The following is a 21,449-nucleotide window of genomic DNA, read 5'->3' on the forward strand; positions in this document are numbered from 1 at the left end:
AATCCCATACTTTGTACATTGCAATATTAACAGTAAGGTAACGTTAGCCTTTTTCTTTTATTTCAATATGTTTATTGTTTGATATTTATTGAATTTAGTTGTGGCTTAAGCCCTTCAATAGCTATAATGGCTCCGCGAAATGAAATATCAATTGATGTAAGAAATTTGGTGATAAAAGAAAGAAAAGAAAAAAAATCATATGGTGAAATTTCTAAAATTTTAAACTTGAGTCGAGCAACAGTACAGACAATTCTAAAAAACTTTAAAAATAATGGTTCCAACGAAAATAAACCGCGCAGTGGACGCCCAAAAAAACAATCTCTTAGAGACGTCAGCCTGATTCTCAACGAAGTAGACCAAAATCCAAATGTAAATGCTCCAAATTTAGCCGAACGCATAGCAAGTACGTCACAAATGAGTATCCAACCAAGAAGAATAAAAAAAAAACTCTAAACGATAACGGATTCCACAGTAGAACACCACGGAAGAAACCTTTTATTTCAGAAAAAACAGAAACTTCGTTTAAAGTTCGCCAAAAAACACAAAGAAAAGGAAATGGATTTTTGGAAAAAAGTTTCATTTACAAATGATTCTAAATTCACCCTTTTTGGTAGTGATGAAAGGGCTAAAATTTGAAGGAAAACTAACGCCACGCTTGAACCGAAGAACGTAGTATCAATTGTGAAGCTCGGTGGCGGCAGCGTAATGGTTTGGGGAGCTGTTGCGGCCTCTGGAGTTAGAAATTCGGACTTTATTGAAGGTGAAATGGACGGTTATAAGTATAAGTCTCTGTTGGAACATAATTTGAAGCCTTTGGTGGATAATTTAGGGCTCGGTTCCAGTTGGATATTTCAACAAGATAACGATCCGATGCATGCGGCGCAAATTGGTAAGGACTGGTTGCTTTATTATACTCCAAGGCAATTAAATACACCACCTCAAAGTCTAAATATGAATATTATTGAACATGTCTAGGAGATTTTGGTGCGTAGAATTAGAAAGCACCAAGTTTCTAGCTCTGCTATACTCTAAGAGCGCATATTGGAACCTTGGAACAGCATTACATCTGCAGCGTTGACAAATTTAGCAGAATCAATGCCACGGCATCTTCAAGCAGTTATAGATGCCAATGGGGACCCAACTAAATACTAAAACGTCTTAATAACTAGCATTTTGTAAAGTTTTTCGCACTGAACTAAGATATTTTTGTACTGTATGTAGACTTTTGTCAACACAATATTTGAGTTTTTATTCCATAAATTTGTAGTTTTATATTAATTAACGGATTTTTTAAGTTTGTTGTTATTAGAAAGAAGATTAGAATAAAACTGTATCAACACATTTTTCTAAAAAGTTTTTGTACTCTCACATCGAAGAAAACAGGGGGTGTATGTAGACTTTTGTCCGCCACTGTAAGAGAGGTTAATGTGCCCAAAAAATAAAGTGAAATTGTATTTATTTTGAAAATTCTTTATTTATTCTTCCAAATCAATTTCATCCCCTTCAAAGTAATCCCCTCCCGATGCAATGCACTTATGCCAACGGATTTTCCAATCTTCGAAACACTGGTTGTAGTCACTTTCCGGGATGGCCTTCAGTTCCGTCTTCGCTGCGGCTTGAATCTCCTTTATCGTATAAAAACGGTGTCCCCGGAGTTTGGTGAACAGCCAGAAGTCGCACGGCGCCAGATCAGGTGAATACGGTTGTTGCGGAACGATATGGGTTGAGTTTTTGGCGAAATGATCATGAATTACGCGGGCAGTATGGGATGGTGCATTATCGTGGTGTAAAAACCAAGAATTGTCTTTCCACAATTCCGGCCTTTTTAGGCGGATAGCGTTACGCAAACGACGCACAACGTTCAAATAATATTCCTTGTTGACTGTTTGACCGGTTGGAAGGAATTCATAATGCACAACACCACGATAATCGAAGAGAACAGTCAACATGACCTTGATTTTTGGGCGACTTTGGCGCGATTTTTTTGGTCTCGGCTCTCTTTTGGCACGATATTTGCTCGATTGATTGGTTGTTTCGGGGACGTAAGCATAGATCCAAGTCTTATCGCCAGTTATAATGCATTTCATGACACCCTGGTAGTCAGAAAGCATCGTTTCACACACTTCAACGCGATCATTTCTGGATCACTAGCCCTTATTTCGTGTGTGAGGAATGGTGCGTTCACGATGTGATCCATTTTGGCAGCGGTTACGTTAGGTGGCTTTGCTCGAGCGCCGAGTTTCTTCATCACTATTTTATACCCGACCCCCCAGGGGTTTCTGTTTCCATCCTACCGTAGTTCCTGCCATTTTTTCTTTTTTCTGTCGTCGATGGCGTGCTTCAAATCCTTTTTTGCTGCTTTGTATTGCTCGGCTTTTTGGGGTGCGGCTCCTCTGCGCCTGGATCTCGTGTAGGATCAGCGAAGGCGGAGGCATGTTCGTCTGAGTTGGGCGATGTTTTCAGTCCACCAGTAAACTGCTGCTTTATGTTTGCTGTGGAAAACCTTGGGCATTGATTTTTGACAGGCTCTTGTTATATTAAGCATTGTGTGCTCGAGAGTTTTTCTTGCAATTATGGGGGAGCTGCTAGATGGGTGCTGCATCTATGCATCATCTTTGGCTTTGGTAGTTCCTATATACTGTAGATTTTGCGGAGACCGGGATATGATCGACTTTTTCGTGGTTCTGTTTTCATGTCATGCTTTCAATTTGTGAGCGGGTTGGTGAGCCTTTTTTTGCAAACACCTTGTCCTCTTCTATCGGGCCCTTTGCAGTCCCAGGTTAAGTGCCCTGATCCAAGGCAGCGGAAGCACCTTTTGGGAATTTCTTTTAGCCGGAGCCTGCAAATAACCCAGCCAATTTTGATGCATGCTTGTCGCATCAGTGTATCAGCCCTATCCAGGTCCAGCGTTATATATGCCCTTACCTGCTCTCTTGTGTTAGGAGCTGTTATATTAATCGATAAGTCTTCGGTGGAGTCCTTAGCGCTTCTTTGACAGCCCCAGCTACTTCCTCTTTTGTTGTGAGCGAGTCAAGGTCTCTGATCTCTATGGTAACCTTAGTTTTAAGGTCGGCTTCAGTTGCAGTCTCTTTAAGAGTGGTCTTAAGTGCCTCACAGAAGCTGGCCTTCGTGGACTATCCCTTCTCCGGCTCTAATAATAGGGCCCCGCCTCTTGTTTTGCGCATCCCTTTGATCTTCCGCTCTGCATCCTTAAGATCTACCTTGCTACGGATATTCTTGAGGACTTCGGCGTAGCTATTTCCTTCTGCTGGTTTTATTATCACGGCCTCTGTTTGTCGTTTAGGCCTATTATTTGATTTCAGCCTCTCTTTTGCGTTTTTAGACGCTTCCTCCACCGTTCCTTCGTTTGCGTGGATCTTCCTGGCTTTTTCAGGCAAAACTTTTTGCCGTCGTTTTCGAGTCGTGGTCGCACGGTTTCTCGCGGCTCCACAGGGCTTATCGCACGACGCTTCGAGTTGGCTGTGTTCCTCTTCTGCTCGTCTCATTTGGGTGATGTACTCTTATTTCGGCGAGTTCTGTGTTCCTGCTTGTGTGATCGGAGTCTCCCTTCAGCCTGTCTTTTCTCCATTTGTGTCTGGCTGTTTTGGAGTGGTGATGAGTATGAGGGATCTAAGTACCCTACAACCTCTTTTGAAGACTATCCCGTATTCCTCTTCTTGACCGTTTTTGTTTTGTTGTTCTTTCTGTTGGGTTGTTTGTTGTTGTTGCGGTGTATTCATATTTTTCAAGCCTCCGCATCAAACCGCTATCTCCGCACGCTGTAATAGTCGCCCTTTATGAACCTCGTGGTTATCTATGCAGGCAGGGAGGCCTCGCGAGGGTTGACACAAGTCCTTATGGGAGCCTATGTTCAGAGCCAGGTTCTGGCGCGAATCAGGAGCTCGTCTCAACTGAACCTGTACGGCCAAAGAAATTATGGCGATGTGCATTGAACTTACTAGAAGACCTGCCATGGTTTTAACGAGACGGAGGTGTGAGCAGTATTAGCCTTCCAGCCATTTTGGTAAGATGGCACTACTAAAGGGTGATTTTTTAAGAGCTTGATAACTTTTTTTAAAAAAAAAACGCATAAAATTTGCAAAATCTCATCGGTTCTTTATTTGAAACGTTAGATTGGTTCATGACATTTACTTTTTGAAGATAATTTCATTTAAATGTTGACCGCGGCTGCGTCTTAGGTGGTCCATTCGGAAAGTCCAATTTTGGGCAACTTTTTCGAGCATTTCGGCCGGAATAGCCCGAATTTCTTCGGAAATGTTGTCTTCCAAAGCTGGAATAGTTGCTGGCTTATTTCTGTAGACTTTAGACTTGACGTAGCCCCACAAAAAATAGTCTAAAGGCGTTAAATCGCATGATCTTGGTGGCCAACTTACGGGTCCATTTCTTGAGATGAATTGTTGTCCGAAGTTTTCCCTCAAAATGGCCATAGAATCGCGAGCTGTGTGGCATGTAGCGCCATCTTGTTGAAACCACATGTCAACCAAGTTCAGTTCTTCCATTTTTGGCAACAAAAAGTTTGTTAGCATCGAACGATAGCGATCGCCATTCACCGTAACGTTGCGTCCAACAGCATCTTTGAAAAAATACGGTCCAATGATTCCACCAGCGTACAAACCACACCAAACAGTGCATTTTTCGGGATGCATGGGCAGTTCTTGAACGGCTTCTGGTTGCTCTTCACCCCAAATGCGGCAATTTTGCTTATTTACGTAGCCATTCAACCAGAAATGAGCCTCATCGCTGAACAAAATTTGTCGATAAAACACATTTCGAACCGAACACTGATTTTGGTAATAAAATTCAATGATTTGCAAGCGTTGCTCGTTAGTAAGTCTATTCATGATGAAATGTCAAAGCATACTGAGCATCTTTCTCTTTGACACCATGTCTGAAATCCCACGTGATCTGTCAAATACTAATGCATGAAAATCCTAACCTCAAAAAAATCACCCGTTATCTACTGACATGACAGAATACTGCCCTCCCCAGCCCTTAACCATAACACCATAATCAGAATTTTACTGGCCTCAATTCTGATGAGCTCCTGCCCAGGGTTTTTCATCGTCGGTAGGGTCTCCCTCGGTGCAACCCAGGTGGGGGTTGTGGACGCTTATTTTAAGGCGGCATTTTCTCGCCTCTTCGCGGGAGATTCATTAGCCGCGTGAGGCGTTTGAGCCAAGCCCTCCACTCCTGCAGCTCTTGGTCGGGGGCTGCGCATTACTATTCGCAGCTAACCGACTTAGCCTAAGCCGTCCCCTATCCGCCAGCTGTGACCCCGGTAGTAGCCTGAGCTCACCTTACCCAATTTTTGGTCATAAGGAGGCATACATTAAAGGAATTATCATTATTTGAGTAGTGGAGAATGAAAGAAATTAATCGTATTTAAAGTTCCGCTATATGGGAAATAGATAGATTTCATCCGATTTCGCCCATGCTCGCACTGAAAAAAATATCCCGTACTAAATTTCGGTCAGTCAGATCTCGAGATATGTAATTTTAGCAAAAAGTTGGCGATGCCACGCCCATCATCCAGTTTTTATTCCGTTTCTAAATTTTAACGTCTCTAGGGTATTTAGTTATTGACAAGGATAATGGGATGCCCAACTTATTCCAGTGTGAGAGCGCCTCAAAATAAGCGTTTTTTATAGCATTTTCCATTATGGCCAGATCGAACAAAATAAACATTTTTGGGCATTTTAAATTAAAACACCCAACATTTAGTACGAATAAAAACTACTATATAGTGGTTATTTATCATATGGAGAAACTATTTAAATCTTTTTAAAGTATATTAAAACAATTAACTTTTGAACTTTCAATACCCAATAAAAGGATTTAACCTTTTTAGCTCTTAATCAATAAATGTTTTTAATAAATTTCCATTTAAAATAATACTATGATGCATCACATTACAAAACGTTTCATCAAATACCTTTAAATTTCATAAATTTATTTAATTTTCATTGTTTAACATTTTTTATAAGTGGTCTTGAACGATGCAACAAATCCCTCCGTTTACATATTTTTTGTAAGATTTCAATCTGGCTATCGCTCGTTTCCAATTGCTAAACGTCAAAACCTCCTCAATCCAGTCAACTGTCAAAGTTTAGGTGGTTTTGACGTTTAGCAATTGTTCTCTCACTTCCAGTGATAGAAGAGTTGGACATCTCTTTATCTCTGGTTATTGATTTATCGGGCGTTTAGTAGTACCAAGTTTCATCAATATAGTTTTAATCAGGGATAAAGGGTTGTTAAACTTATTCCAGTGTGAGAGCGCCTCAAAATAAGCGTTTTTTATAACATTTTCCATTGTGGCCAGATCGAACAAAATAAGAATTTTTGGGCATTTTAAATTAAAACACCCAACATTTAGTACGAATAAAAATTACTATGTAGTGGTTATTTATTATATGGAGAAACTATTTAAATCTTTTTAAAGTATATTAGAAGAACTGATTTTTGACCTTTCAATACCCGAAACAAGGACTTAAGCTTGTTAGCTCTCATTCATTAAATTTTTTTATTCATTTTCCATTGAAAATAATACTATGATGCTTCAAATTACAAAACGTTTCATCAAATACCTTTAAATATCACAAATTTACTTAATTTTCATTGTTTTACATTTTTTATAAGTGGTCTTGAACGATGCAACAAATCCCTCCGTTTATATATTTTTTGGTAAGATATCAATCTGGCCATCGCTCGCTTCCAATTGCTAAACGTCAAAACCACCTAAACTTTGACAGTTGCTCGAGTTTAGGTGGTTTTGACGTTTAGCAATTGTTCTCTCACTTCCAGTGAGAGAGGAGTTAAACATCTCTTTATCTCTGGTTTTAATTATGTTACAGCTTGCACTGACGAACGGACGGACAGACCGACACTCAATCTGATTTAAACTTTTCGTTACGTGAACAAAAGTCTGTAGCAACAGGTTGCAAGTGTATACGAATTTGTTGTATTTATAAAGACAAATAATAACTCTGATATGCTTTTAAATAAACTTCTCGAAGCAAATACTATTATTTGAACAATTTCGAGAAGTCGTTTATTTAACATTCTACGCAAGTGTTTCTCCGATGTGCAAATATGTATGGCTTTTAAAACAAGGTTAGCATTTCACTATAAATACCTAAAAGGTGCATATCGAAGTATAGTCGTACTTGTACACCCTTGCAATACGGTTATTTGAAATATGAAATCAATATACTTACTTTTGTTGGGGCTTTTAGTCCTTTCGGCTCAAACTGGCTTCACAATAGCAGCTGACGTCACAGAATCATCTGATACTGAAGCCGATGAAACAACTCAAGCTGTTGCAGACGCAACTGTCAAAGCAGAGGCCGCTGAAGACTCAACTGCTGCAGAAACTGCTGAAGAGACAACTGCTGCAAAATCAGCTGATTCTACAACCACGACACGAGCGGCAAATTCAACAACACTAACACCTGATTCAGAATCTTCAAGTACAGAATCTTCAAGCTCAGCCTCTTCTGGAAGCAACAGCGCTGCAGCCAAAAAAAGACGTGCGGCAAAACGCGCAGCAAAACGTAGAAGAAAACAACAAGCTGCTAAAAAAAGACGTCAAAATAAGAAAAAGCAACAACGCAAGAAAAGAAGACAGCAAAAGAGAAAAAACCGCATTAATAAAAATTAAATCCTCATAACCAATTCACCAATAACATTACTCTAATGAATTTCCAATAATTTTAGTATTCATAGCCTTTAGTATAAAATAAAATTTCCATTAATTATTTCCATACAGTATCAAATTTGAATTTTCGAGTCCCATTATTTTATTTTTATTAAGGATGTAAGAATATGGGGGCCCAGAGAAGTATTGACCCGATTCAACCCATTTTTGATACGCAGATATATACATATATTATTATCAGGAAAGGATTGTCTCTGAATTTCAATTATATACCCTATACAGTGACCGATGTGTTCGGTTAAAAGTCGCTTTAAATAAGTTGTATCCCGTTATATTAATTACTTCTTGATTTGTGTACTGGAAAGTAAAAAAAATTATAAGGAATTCAAAGCTGTGCTATATGCGAAGTAGGTGTGGTTGTTGTCGGATTTCGCCCATTTTTACACTGTGACATAGGAATATGAGAAGAATGTCACCTACAAAATTTGGTCCAAATCGAACAGTCGGTCACGAGAAAAATGATTTCAAAAATGTGCGGTGCTGCGCACTTAATTCAATTTTTACACCGTCTCTGATAAAAACCTTCTTATACCATGTTAGAGATAAATTCTAACGTCTATATCGTATTTAGTTTTTGATTTTTAGGGCTATCTTCCGAGTTCATCCATTTTTACACCACATGTAGGAGATCTCATAATATTTGAACTGGGTAAATTTGGTTGTTGTAGCTTTAGTGGTATGGGGATATATGTATAAGTAACATATCAATCTCACGTACATACATACTTAACAGTAATCATCCAGGGTTCTCACATTTCGTCTCTTATACTAAGAGATAGGAGTTCGAAGCGTGGGTGACGACATGAAAAATTAGTCTAAGTCAATCACTATTTGTCATTTGAAGAGTAATAAAGCTAATTGTTTAAAGTACAACTCAACTTCGTTTTAATCTTTCTTATATACATATGTACATACATATGTATATATTAAACTTTTTAGAGAGTTGGTCGGGTCAGTTCATTTCATTTGAAAATAACTTGCACCTTCAAAGTTACTTAAAAATATATGTATATGTGCTTAAAAAAAATAAAAGAAATATATAAAAAAGGATTTGGGTAGCGGATTGATTGAGTAAAAGGAGTAATCGCTCTCATGTACATTTGTTAAAAGATATGGAAATTAGTAGTGCAAAAGATTTGATAAACTTTTTGCGAATGGATGCTTCTAAGCAGAATAACTCCTGCAATACAGAAGAAAAACACTGTAATGCGCGATGCAATTACGCCAAATGAGAGGTTATCTGCAACATTAAGGTTCCTTGCTTCTGGACAAACCTACGAAGATTTAAAATTCTTAACAAATATTTCAGCCCAATGCCTTGGAAAAATTATTTTAGAGACCTGTGAAGCTATAGTTGATCAATTAAAGCTACTTATTCAAGTAAGTAATACATACATACATACATAAACTAGTAGTCAATTCTCTAAGGACACTTTGTAAAAAATATAACATAACATAAAAGATAAAATACATTAATATTAAATAAACAAACAAAAATTCAAAACTGAGATCAAAATGTGGTGTTAGTTCAGGTACACATTTGTATTTACAGAAACCTTGTTGTACAATGTTTTGTATTTAATACTATAGTTGTAAACGTATATTATACGCTAAAATCTTGGAACTCTGTATTGGTACAGCTGGATGTGATGAATATTGCGAAGTAGACGATTAACGGTTGTAAAGCTAATAGTTATGATGCGAAAAATGTGGCCGAGGATTTTCAATATTTATAAATGATTTTATGTTTAGGTGTCCCAGTTGGCCTTGTAATAAAGTTTCGTCAATCAATTTTTTAGCAAACAATTGCTGCTCCTTATTTAATTTCCGATATGTTACAACCCATGCTTCTCCATAAATGCTCGCTTCATCCTTTTTTGGATTGCTTTCGGATTTATCCAAAAAGTTCACTGCTTTTCTCAAGAAATCCTTTTCTGTGATCTTGTCTTTTATTGTTAGGTTCCTGAAAGAAAAAAGAAATACATAATTATTTTTATAATTTCAGATGCCAAATAATGCCGGGGAATGGAAAATAATTGCAGCCGAATTTGAAAGTAAATGTAATTACAACCACTGCATAGGTGCTATTGATTGAAAGCACGTCAGTATAATAAAACCAGCTAAATCCGGATCTTATTACTATAATTACAAAAAACAATTTAGCATAGTGCTGATGGCTATAGTCAGCGCAAATTATGAGTGTTTAGCAGTAGAGGTCGTCATGAATGGAAGAGCTTCTGATTCTGGTATATTTGGGCAATCAAAATTTAAATACAAATATGATGAAGGACAGAACCTTCCACAACCAGAAAAATTGCCACTTTCTGAGGATATTTGTGCTTATGTGCTTGTTGGAGATGACGAATTTCCACTTTTGGAAAATTTAATGAAACCTAGAGGAGCAAATATTTAATTATCGATTATCTAGAGCACGCCGTGTTGTTGAAAACTCATTTGGAATTTTAGAAAATCGTTTCAGAATTTTACATATAACTATGAATTTGGATCCCGAAAAATCTACTAAAATAACACTTGCATGTTGCTATTTGCATAATTTCTTAATAAAAACAAACTCATCTGTTTACTTAAGAAATGATGGAAACAATGATTGTGTCCACTTGGTAGGCATGCAGCCGACGAACTATGGAAATATATAAAAATTCTGCAAATATTCGTAACAAATTTTGTAACTATTTTAATACAGTTGGAGCCGTTGAGTTGCAAAATAAATTTCTATAAAATGCCAAAATAAAACTTTATAATGTACAACATATTGTCTTTTTACTTACTCTTTCTTCTTCGTCGCAATCCTTCAACGACGAAATACCCTCCATTTGAGTTCTTGGCCCATAAGGAAATTCAAGCTTTCAAAGTACCACAGTGTTGGTACATAAATATTTTCTGCGCTTGCTCCTGATTTCTCGCTTCTCCGAAGTTTTTGCAATTCGCGTCTATAACAAGATCTTAAACCGTTACACTTTTTTTTGACGGTTTCTAATGTAGTCCTTTTGTCGATTTTTTTATATTTTGTTAATAAATTATTCCAACTTCTATTTTTCACTCTTATTTTTATATTTATCACTTTTCTTTTGCCAAATTGCCACTTCATTTTTTAAAAGATCAATAAATTCTGTGCGCAGACAACGCCATACACGAGACACATATTCGCGCACCGATCGTAAAAAAACAAAAATTTTCGCGAACATGGATCGGTACGCGCACAAGCCCATACACGAGTAAACCGCATGTTTACACATACCGAAAAACGCACTTGTGTATATGAGCTCTATAAGCCGCTTAGCAATATTTGCATCTCTTAACAATGGTTTTCTTCTCGCTACTCTGCAATCTTAATCATGCTTTTTTAAACATCTTCGAACGGTTTCAGGATGCACTTCAACTCCATAATCATTTCCGATGTCTTTCGCGATATTAACGGTGTTTTACCTAGGACAAACGTTGATTGTACGAATAATTTGCCTTTGCATCCTCAAATCCAGTTTAGGTGGGCGAACAGGGTGTTCAAATACCATTGAACATGCTTACTTATCAGCAAAGCCCAAATTCTACTAAATATAAATACAGTCGAACTTCCATAACTCGAATCACTATTATCCCAAAAAAAACTTCGACTTACGGAGACTTCGAGTTATAGAAAAAAATTTTTTTACAAAAAAAAACTCAATTGCTACTTTAGAGTATATTAAATGATGAATATGTATTTTTTGTTTAAAACACACATTACAGAAAACTGTAATAAGTTACAGTGAAGTGAAATATTCAGAAATTAGTGACTGAAAATTTTCTTTTTTTTTTGGTATTTTCAGTAAAAAATGAGTCTAATTTGTTTAAAGCATTATAGTGCTCATCAGTTGTAGTGTCATTTGTTTGCAAATATAAACTCAATGTTCGGAAAGCATTTTCTACATCATTTCTGGAAGGCTGGTGAATAGTTTCTTCTACCGATCCCTCGCCGTCACTCTCCGTTCCGCTTAATATTGGATCATCTAATTCAGGGCAGTAATTCTCAACAATATCAGCATCTGTAGGAAAGCCAGTTGTGCAAAGGTCATTATCTACTGCAATATAATCCTGAAGAGTAGCACTGCAAGTTATTTTGTTTGCTTTTAACCATGCTTCGTAATCAGCTTCAATTACACTTTGATATTCATCAGTAGTACTTAAAAAACTCAGAGGTACGTCATCTTCCTCTTCCCATTCAGAGTATTGACCAAATCCAGCTTTTTTGAAGCTATTCGCTATGGTTTGATTTTTGACGTCAATATCCCAAGCTTTTGTTACATGATTGATGCAATCCATAAGTGTAATATCTTGTTTTTCGTTTGCATCTATACGCTTTAGTGCTTCTTTTACTATTCTGGTACGATAAAAAACTTTCAAGTTTTGAATTACTCCCTGATCCAGCGGCTGTAATTTAGAGGTCATATTCGGTGGAAAAAATGCCAGTTCAATGGCTTTCAGTTTGCTTTGTACGTCTTTTGGATGTGCTTTCGGCCAGTACTTTGAAAGCGCTTATCCAAATTTAGAACCCATTCTTCAAAAATTTGGCCAGTCATCCAGGACTTGGAGTTTGCTTTATTGTCTACGGGTAACCACTTAATACCACGAAAGCACCGCGGTTTGGCACTTTTTCCAATCAATAGAATTTTAAATTTTTCCGTACCATCCATATTTGCTGCTAGCATCAACGTAACCCGTTGCTTGCTATTCTTGCCTCCGTGACATTTTTGGTTTTTAAACGTCAATGTTTTGTCTGGCAAACATTTAAAAAACAACCCTGATTCATCCGCATTAAAAACATTCCGTTCACAGTACTTTTTTAATAAATCCGGCAAAACATCTTTTTTCCACTTTTCGCAGTTCACTTCACTAACGTCATTGCTTTCCCCACACGCTCTTTTATATCCCACAGCATACCTAAAATAAAAATTGAAATTTTCGCCAATTGAACGTTTTGTTCCCTACCTCTGCTTCCATTTACCAAGCCAACCTGTGCTTGCCATAAAATGATCATCGCCAAAGCGCTTTGCAAACTCCTTTGCCTTCTCCTTTAATATTCCTCCAGATATAGGCATGTTTTGATGTCTAGCTGCTTTGAACCAATCGAGGGTTGCTTTATCGATGTTTTGAAATACTGGGGTTTTATACCTTTTACTACCCAGACGAACCCCAGATTCAAACGACGTAATAGTTGATTCTTTATTCTTAATAATCGTTGACACCGTACTGGCTGGGATACCAAATTTTTCAGCTGCTTCCTTTTTCTTTAAGCCACCTTCTACTTCTTTCAATAGTTTATACTTTTTTTCAATCGACAAAGATTTCAAAACACGTTTAGTTGCCATGATAATTAATAAATACGATCTTATTTCCCCAGCTATAAACTCTACTACTCTAACATTCTTGTTAACAAGCAATATTTACTTGCTACTCAAGCTATTTCACGAAATTTATAAGCCGTGTGACGTAGATGCGCAGAACGAAAAATGTTTTGTCTCTCATCTGCGCAATCTTGTACTCTATCATTCTTGCACTGAACTGATACATACGAAAACAAAAATAAGCATTTGATGAACAAAGAGGGAATTCCCCGAATAAAAAGACGGTTCAAAAAAATAAGCAAATTAAAGAAAAATGTAGAGCGAAAGGGAGAAAGTACAATACTGCGAGTTGTAGAATGAGAGAAAAGCACATTACTTCGAGTTATAGAAGTCATAATTATGTATTTTCGGGTTATGGAGAACTTCCGAGTTATGGAAGTTCGAGTTACGGAAGGAAATTTATATGTTAATTACTCTCTTAATGCTACTGCCAACCCATTTAGTTCGAGTTAGAGAAAATTCGAGTTAAAGAAGTTCGACTGTATCTATTTATATATTAATATACTTACATACATACATACATATGTACATACATAATGGATTTACATGCAATGCACATCTACGAGTAATAATGGCCCCTATTATGAGTTGCATTCGATCTTCGACAACGATCGAAAATGCTGGTCGAACGAATTTGCATTTGGTATTACGACGTTCATTCGATGAAGATTGGCGTTATTGTGAATTGCAATCATTTTGAATGTTCACGATAGTATACATCTGTCAGATAAAACTAACAAATATTTTATAAATAAAGAAAATATAAATATAATATGACTAGGATTGAGTTTTGGTTTGGCGATTCTTCAGAGGAGGATGAAAGCTTACTGGAATTGGCTAGAAATAGAAAGAAGCTAAGGGACGCTTCCAACCCTTTGGAATTGAATTCCGCTACGTAAGTACAATGCTATTTGTTAGAGATTTCTACATGTTCAACATTTAGGAAATTTTATTTGTAGATTTATAAAAAACTTCCGTTTGTCGAAAGAGGCGTTTGTTGATTTGCTGTCCGCTACAGAGGAGATGCTGCAGCGATGCACACTAGCGAAATCTATTCCCAATATACTAAAATTGGCAACAGCTTTACGATTTTGTGCTCAGGGATCGTATCAAGTTAGTATAGGGAATGAAAACATGCTTGGACTTGCACAGCCCATGGTGTCTGTGGTACTATCTGAGGTACTCGATGCCCTGGAGAATTTCATTTGCCAAAGATGGATAAAATTCAATTATACCGAGGCTGCAAAATTACATTTTTATAGTAAAACCAAATTTCCTGGGGACTTTCGGCCTGCATAAAATTAACAAAAATAGTATAAATTAATTATTTGTTACCATAAAGCAATAAATAAACGCAAAAAACCTACATTTTCACAAATTTCCATTCACTACGCTACGCTGTCGATAGGTAAATTCTGTTCGACAGCCATTTCGATGCTCAACGAAAATTTCGACAGGGTTGCATAGCTCATAATACGAATTTGACATTCGATTTTCGATTTTCGATAGCCAGCGAATAGCGAAGATCGAATGCAACTCATAATAGGGGCCAATAATAAAAATCCATGGGACAGAAATCATAAATATACATACAGCAGAGATAACATTAAACACACACACACACATGCAATAAATTGTACACTTAAAAACAACCCCATGTCAAGCAGCAATAAAAAATATGCTGCAATACATAAAAACATACACACATCCAAATATATTTAGTTATTTAAGATAGTTTTAAAAATGGTATATAAGCAAGAGAAATACAAAATAAAAATCAGAATGAATGTATTCTCCCTAAAAACAAGTCTTGCATTGCCCCCCCACCAGAGGTAAGAAATGTAAGAAACTATATTGAGGTATTAACACAGGGTGAGGCTTATTTTCATAGCTACCTGTCTCGTTGAAATTATTAACTATCACCTGAACTGTTACTTTCGATAAATTTGTAATATTTCCAATATCCCCAAGGGATTTTCCTTCACTTTTGAGTTTTATTACGACTTTTCGACTGACCATGCGTGGATAACCTTATAGATTCAATGCCGATGCGATGCGATTTCTTTTATTTTATTAAAAAAATTCAACCCTTTTCTTGGAGTTACAATTGTTTTTGCAAATAGTAGGCCTCCGGCAATTATTTTCTGTGTAATCAACAGTATTTTCATTATCATATTTCAGTTGCAACTGTTTTGTCGGATACTATATGTACCCTTTTATATTTGTTGGTACTCGCGTATACAATATGACATATTTATAGTTTTGTTCCGCATATGTACATACATAGGTATATCGGTCAATATGTGAATTTTTACAATGAAAATGAGCTACTATTGGGTTGTCAAAAAAGTCTTGCGGTATTTTTATTGGATCAGTTCGTGTGGCATCCACACATCGAGCTTCTTAGTGACTCCAAGCTTTTTCAAATGGTTTATAACGGTTTGATGACTACTATGCCGGTCTCTTTCGACCAATTCAGCGATTTTATCGCTATTTTCGACAACAGGCCTTCCGGAACGAAAACGTGCGGTGGAAATGGAAAATGTATCGGGTCCATAAACTGCACAAATTTTATTGGCGGTTTGAGATGCATTTTTGCCTTTATCGTAGTAGTACTGTAAAACATGCCGTATTTTCTCTTTATTTTGCCCCATGTTTGCGACGCTATAAATCACGAACGGCTTAAAAGAAACGACAATCAATCAAACACGTGTTAGCGCGTGAAATGAGCTTTCCAAAAAGATGGCGAAAAGGTGAGTCCAAAATGGGATTAGAGTCACGTACACGTACAATTAAGGAGCGTGATCAAGGGACTCTGACGGATCAAGGAACAATTCCGTTGCCCGCCATCACCACGTGGAGGTGCCCTGGATGCAGACACATGATATAATTTGTGGGCAGCGGCTCTAAAAACTTCTAGATGTATACTAAGTTTTGTGAACATTAAAGAAATTTTTATACATCCGGCAGCCATATTGGATTTTGTATTTTGAAAATCTGACTTTAAATAAGTGATCAGCGACCCTAAAAACCCCTCGGTACAAAATTTTATGAAAATTCAAGAATTTTTTTTCTGACCAACATTTTGTATTTTGAAAATTTACCTTTAATTTCGAAATCAGTGACCTCGAAAATCCCTGGATAGAAAATTTTATAAAAATTGAATAATTTCTTAAAAATTGAAGAATTTTTTGAAAATTCAAGAATTTTTTTTTGTTTAATACCTCAATCTTAATACATACTTATTTAGAAGCTATACTTATAGTATATACATATGTATGTAACGGGTGATTTTTTTGAGGTTAGGATTTTCATGCATTAGTATTTGACAGATCACGTGGGATTTCAGACATGGTGTCAAAGAGAAAGATGCTCAGTATGCTTTGACATTTCATCATGAATAGACTTACTAACGAGCAACGCTTGCAAATCATTGAATTTTATTACCAAAATCAGTGTTCGGTTAGAAATGTGTTTTATCGACAAATTTTGTTCAGCGTTGAGGCTCATTTCTGGTTGAATGGCTACGTAAATAAGCAAAATTGCCGCATTTGGGGTGAAGAGCAACCAGAAGCCGTTCAAGAACTGCCCATGCATCCCGAAAAATGCACTGTTTGGTGTGGTTTGTACGCTGGTGGAATCATTGGACCGTATTTTTTCAAAGATGCTGTTGGACGCAACGTTACGGTGAATGGCGATCGCTATCGTTCGATGCTAACAAACTTTTTGTTGCCAAAAATGGAAGAACTGAACTTGGTTGACATGTGGTTTCAACAAGATGGCGCTACATGCCACACAGCTCGCGATTCTATGGCCATTTTGAGGGAAAACTTCGGACAACAATTCATCTCAAGAAATGGACCCGTAAGTTGGCCACCAAGATCATGCGATTTAACGCCTTTAGACTATTTTTTGTGGGGTACGTCAAGTCTAAAGTCTACAGAAATAAGCCAGCAACTATTCCAGCTTTGGAAGACAACATTTCCGAAGAAATTCGGGCTATTCCGGCCGAAATGCTCGAAAAAGTTGCCCAAAATTGGACTTTCCGAATGGACCACCTAAGACGCAGCCGCGGTCAACATTTAAATGAAATTATCTTCAAAAAGTAAATGTCATGAACCAATCTAACGTTTCAAATAAAGAACCGATGAGATTTTGCAAATTTTATGCGTTTTCTTTTAAAAAAAAGTTATCAAGCTCTTAAAAAATCACCCTATACTTGTATCTTTGGAGTTGAATCTTATGTATGTACATAAATCTTGAAGTAAATGTTATGCTTAGTATTTTTATTTTTTACCGAAATTAACTGAAGTGTGTTATTTTGTTAATAATTCATGTAATTTTTATACCATTAAACTGACGAGATTTTTATTTTTAATCGTAATTCCATTGAAAGGAACTGGAAATAATAGAGAAAATTAACACAAAATATGAAAATCCAGTTTTTTAATTCATTATATCTAGTCATTACGTATATTAGAACCAGTTACAAAATCCTTGTTGTTATACAATAATATAATAGTAACTCTTACTAATTTCGTAATGGATTTCTTAGCCTTTGGTTCATAGCGTTACGGCTCAAGTGGCGCAAGTGGCTTGCGCACAATTGAGCTTCTTCGTATATTCACAAGTGTTTTGTATTCATGAATGTCAGAGAATCCTAAGCAAAGATTCATAAGTATTGTGAGCTCATAAGCAAACACTTGTGAATATATGCTTCATACAAGCTAAGCAGCTCACAAGCCAAAACTCTGTCTCTCATAATTGTAAGTGAGCAGTATTCACACTTATACTCATTCCGTGAATAATTTGCTTGCTTCGTACTCAAAACTTGTGTTTAACTCATTCACTGCAGATCACTGGTATGTATGTGCTTTTTTAGAAATAAATAGAAATAGATTTTCAAATAAGCTCGCAGTTTACAACTCTGTGTGCATATTTATCATCTCCGCTAAGTTTTTGTTAGCAGAATTGTGAGAACGTAAAAGTGAAAGTGCCAACGAAACCGATGTCACTAATAAAAAAAGGACAGTCTGCCATAATAAGGAAGACAGTATTGAGAAGTGATTACAAAAGTGAAAATTCACGAAAAATATTTATGAGATAATTTTTTATAAAATACATATTAGTTAATAGTTAGAAGAAAAGTACAATAGCAAAAATGGTGAGGAAGCTAGGATTAGCAATTTTTAGCAAACGTTATCGCATGCAGATTTTGGTAACACTAGCAGGTGAGCCCAAAAGATATACATATGTGATTAAAAAAATAAACGTTAAAAAATTAAGGACATATAATAATAAAAAGTGCTTAGATGAAAAAATCGATAACTAATCATCATACAATTCACATAACATTATTGTTATTGTTACTGGGCAACGAAATGAAGTGCTTACGCATATAATTATGACAGTAAAAACAAAATATTGATAAGGCTTTAGTTACGCGTAATTTGTATTCTTATTAATATTGTTACGAATTTACTCTTGCTAGTTCACTTTGTTAGGTTCGTAACTCTGGCTTGACAAAGAAAATCAACACTGTTTAATTAAATTCAACAACTCTTTATTTCACAACTCGTCTACACTATAGCAGTTTACTCTTAGCACTGATTGATTACGTTGGCGCTGCCACGGCTTATATAGCCACGCACTTCTCGCTGATGCCGACGTGTCCTTCTAGAATATTGCGTCTGGAAATTACCAGAACATAATGCTATACGGCGCCAGACGCAAGCAGACAAGCAGACAGCCGCGGCGCCAGACTCTGCAATTGTTCAAGCAGACGGCTGTGGCGCCAGATGTCTATTGTTTCGACAAGCAGACAGTGCGGCGCCAGACGTCTATTGTTTCGACAAATGCTATTCCATATACCTACAACTATTGTTCATAATAAGGGATGCTTACAGCAATACAAATACAACTTAATACTAATTTTTGTAACAATATTTTTACACCTTACTACTTGGATATCATAAGTCGGACAGCGTTCCACTGGAGAGCTTATAATCAACCATCAGGAATAGCGTGGTAAATAACTTTGAACTCGTCACGAGGAAAATCCTAGTTTTTCCGGTATCCAAGTAAGGAAATGTTCATGTTCCATATGAACTTAAAAGCTTTTGGTTTGGCGTTTCAAGAATGGCTTGTGGTTTACCATCACACTAAATGCGAGATTTTTGTTTATTAAAGTACCTATTCAAGCAAACCATTCGCTAAAAAATTGTAAAAATCGACAGTAACTATAACCAACTCCGGGAAAAGTATTGCCTCTTTAAAACCACACATCCAAGAAAATAATTATTATGTATTCTTCTACACAATCGATTTCGCTACCGTTTCGACAGTACGAAGCTTCAAGGCTTTCAAGAGCTTCATATTTGTATTGCGTATCACCTAAAACTCGTCGACAAAGATATAGGGTTACGTATATATAATTGATCGGGATTACAAGACTAGTTGAAATCCGGGTAATTGCCTGTCATCCGAGCACCCTGTAACTTGATTAAAAATTGAGATATCTCGATGAAACTTGGTACTCGGGTTCCTTAGTACAAAAAAAATACGAGTCACGTGCTCGGATAACGAACCACTGCCTCGCCCACAAAACGCCAATAGCCGAAAACCTAAAAAGTGCCATAAGAGTGGCACTTATAGGAAAATTTTTTTTTAAAGTGGGTATGACCCCGCCCTCTGAAAAGTTTAATGTACATCACTCCTAAACCACTAAAGCTACAACAACAACATTTATCCAACTCAAATAGTTCTTATAAGAACTCCTACCGACAGTGTGAAAATGGATGAAATCGGAAGGTGACTTCTCTAACTCGCCATATAACGATACGGTTAAAAACTACGTCAGAGATGTTACAATTTATATGCGAGATGGTATGGGATGGATGGTATGGCTTTATAAGAGCCGCGCTAAAAATTAGACGATGGGCGTACGACCTATTTCGACGTAATTTAGTACGTGGCATTCTTCTCATATTCCAGTGTATAAATATTTTCACTAATAATTCTTTTAAAATATGCCACCTTATCAAAAATTCCACAAATCCAACCCATACTGTTTAAGTCTCTAGGTACCGAATATGTGGACCGTAGTATCTATAGATTACTTTTTACCGCAAATATCGATAAATGTGTGAGATATACAATTGAAATTTTAGGGAAATCCCTTTTTGGCAATGTAAACTCTTTCATTACTTCCTTGAGCCCCATATGCCTACTATAAAGATTTTCGAATTGGCAAGTGAATTTATGCTTTATCGGCCAATATTTGAGTTATCTCATTCAATTTACAGAAAGTGTTTTTCTCATAACAGTTTATCTTTGTGGCTAAAATATAGAAAATGGGACGAAAACTTGACCTAATCCCTTGTGATTGATATTTTTATGTGCGGTACCTTAATGAAACCCAGGGAACATTTTTTAGTATGTGGCATGGTAATAGTTAATAGATAAAATTATGCCGAATATGTCCCAGAACGAGGCATGTCTTCAACGATCTCTCGACCGTCTTTGAAGGATTTGTACCACTCGTAGGTTTTTTTTTTTATATATCCGAAAAAGAAATTTCCCAAACTCAGAAAGTCAAAAATTAAGGAGGGAACATTTGTAGATTCACAAATATGGCAACTGAAAAGACAGGATCAGCGCTTTTAAACCAATTGAGTGATCAGAAAAAACTCATCTGGAAAATTTTTAGGAAACAATAAATCGGAAAATAACTAAGCCTTAATAAATGACTTAATAATGTTGTATGAAACATTAGAATATAATGTGTTCTTAAAAATACATATGCTGGACGCTCATTTGGATTTCTTTCGGATAATTTGGATGACTAACAAAGCAAAAGGTTCCATTAGGACATTTCCTTCATGAAGAAGCGCTATCAAAACAAATTGAAGACAGGATACTCACAAATTGTTGTTGGAGACTTAAACTTCCAAAAGCTAAATATTCACGATAATCACACGTATTTTTTCTACATTAAGCAATAATTTATCTAAATGTAGCTGATGTTTAAATTTTTTAAGAGAATATACATATACATATATGCAAAGTGTATTCAACAAAGTGAACTAAGTACAGTAGAAACTCGTTTATCCGGCCCTCAGTTATACGGATTCGCGATTATCCGGACTACCAATCGCGACCAATTTATATGTACCTACGTAGAAATTATGGAATCATGAACGTGTCGGAACTTGCATATTCCACTCGCGCCAGTGGGGTCGCTGCCGCTGCCCCGCGCGTTTCATTATTGTTTTAGTTCATTTGCAATTGTGACTCCGCTCTGACGTGCGTGT

The 21,449-nt window shown here is 36.6% G+C and overlaps 3 protein-coding genes across 3 annotated transcripts in view; all 3 read left to right on the plus strand.

The window, feature by feature from the left end:
- Nucleotides 1–7,216: 7,216 nt before the first annotated feature.
- Nucleotides 7,217–7,678, plus strand: LOC125778255 (uncharacterized). The gene has a single exon (XM_049454965.1). The coding sequence runs from the start codon at nucleotides 7,217–7,219 to the stop codon at nucleotides 7,676–7,678; it is 462 nt and encodes a 153-aa protein (XP_049310922.1).
- Nucleotides 7,679–13,710: 6,032 nt separating this feature from the next.
- On the plus strand, nucleotides 13,711–14,436 carry LOC125778256 (uncharacterized). The gene is made up of 2 exons (XM_049454966.1): nucleotides 13,711–14,032; nucleotides 14,097–14,436. The coding sequence occupies exons 1-2, from the start codon at nucleotides 13,911–13,913 to the stop codon at nucleotides 14,434–14,436; spliced, it is 462 nt and encodes a 153-aa protein (XP_049310923.1). The 5' UTR covers nucleotides 13,711–13,910.
- Nucleotides 14,437–18,039: 3,603 nt separating this feature from the next.
- Nucleotides 18,040–21,449, plus strand: part of LOC105221910 (facilitated trehalose transporter Tret1) — a 166,625-nt gene continuing 163,215 nt past the window's right edge. The window contains exon 1 of the mRNA XM_049455191.1: nucleotides 18,040–18,368. Coding sequence (XP_049311148.1) covers nucleotides 18,299–18,368 — 70 coding nt within the window. The 5' untranslated portion in view covers nucleotides 18,040–18,298. The remainder of the gene's footprint in view (nucleotides 18,369–21,449) is intronic.

Source organism: Bactrocera dorsalis, chromosome 4 (assembly GCF_023373825.1).
Source record: "Bactrocera dorsalis isolate Fly_Bdor chromosome 4, ASM2337382v1, whole genome shotgun sequence".
Lineage (NCBI taxonomy): Eukaryota > Metazoa > Arthropoda > Insecta > Diptera > Tephritidae > Bactrocera > Bactrocera dorsalis.

What these genes read in the sequence shown, in the direction of transcription:
- LOC125778256 (XM_049454966.1), top strand. Translation starts at nt 13,911, where the DNA reads ATGACTAGGATTGAGTTTTGGTTTGGCGATTCTTCAGAGGAGGATGAA. An exon ending in TTGGAATTGAATTCCGCTAC is followed by an intron (nt 14,033 to 14,096) that starts GTAAGTACAATG and finishes TTTTATTTGTAG; the next exon opens with ATTTATAAAAAACTTCCGTT.
- LOC125778255 (XM_049454965.1), top strand. Translation starts at nt 7,217, where the DNA reads ATGAAATCAATATACTTACTTTTGTTGGGGCTTTTAGTCCTTTCGGCT.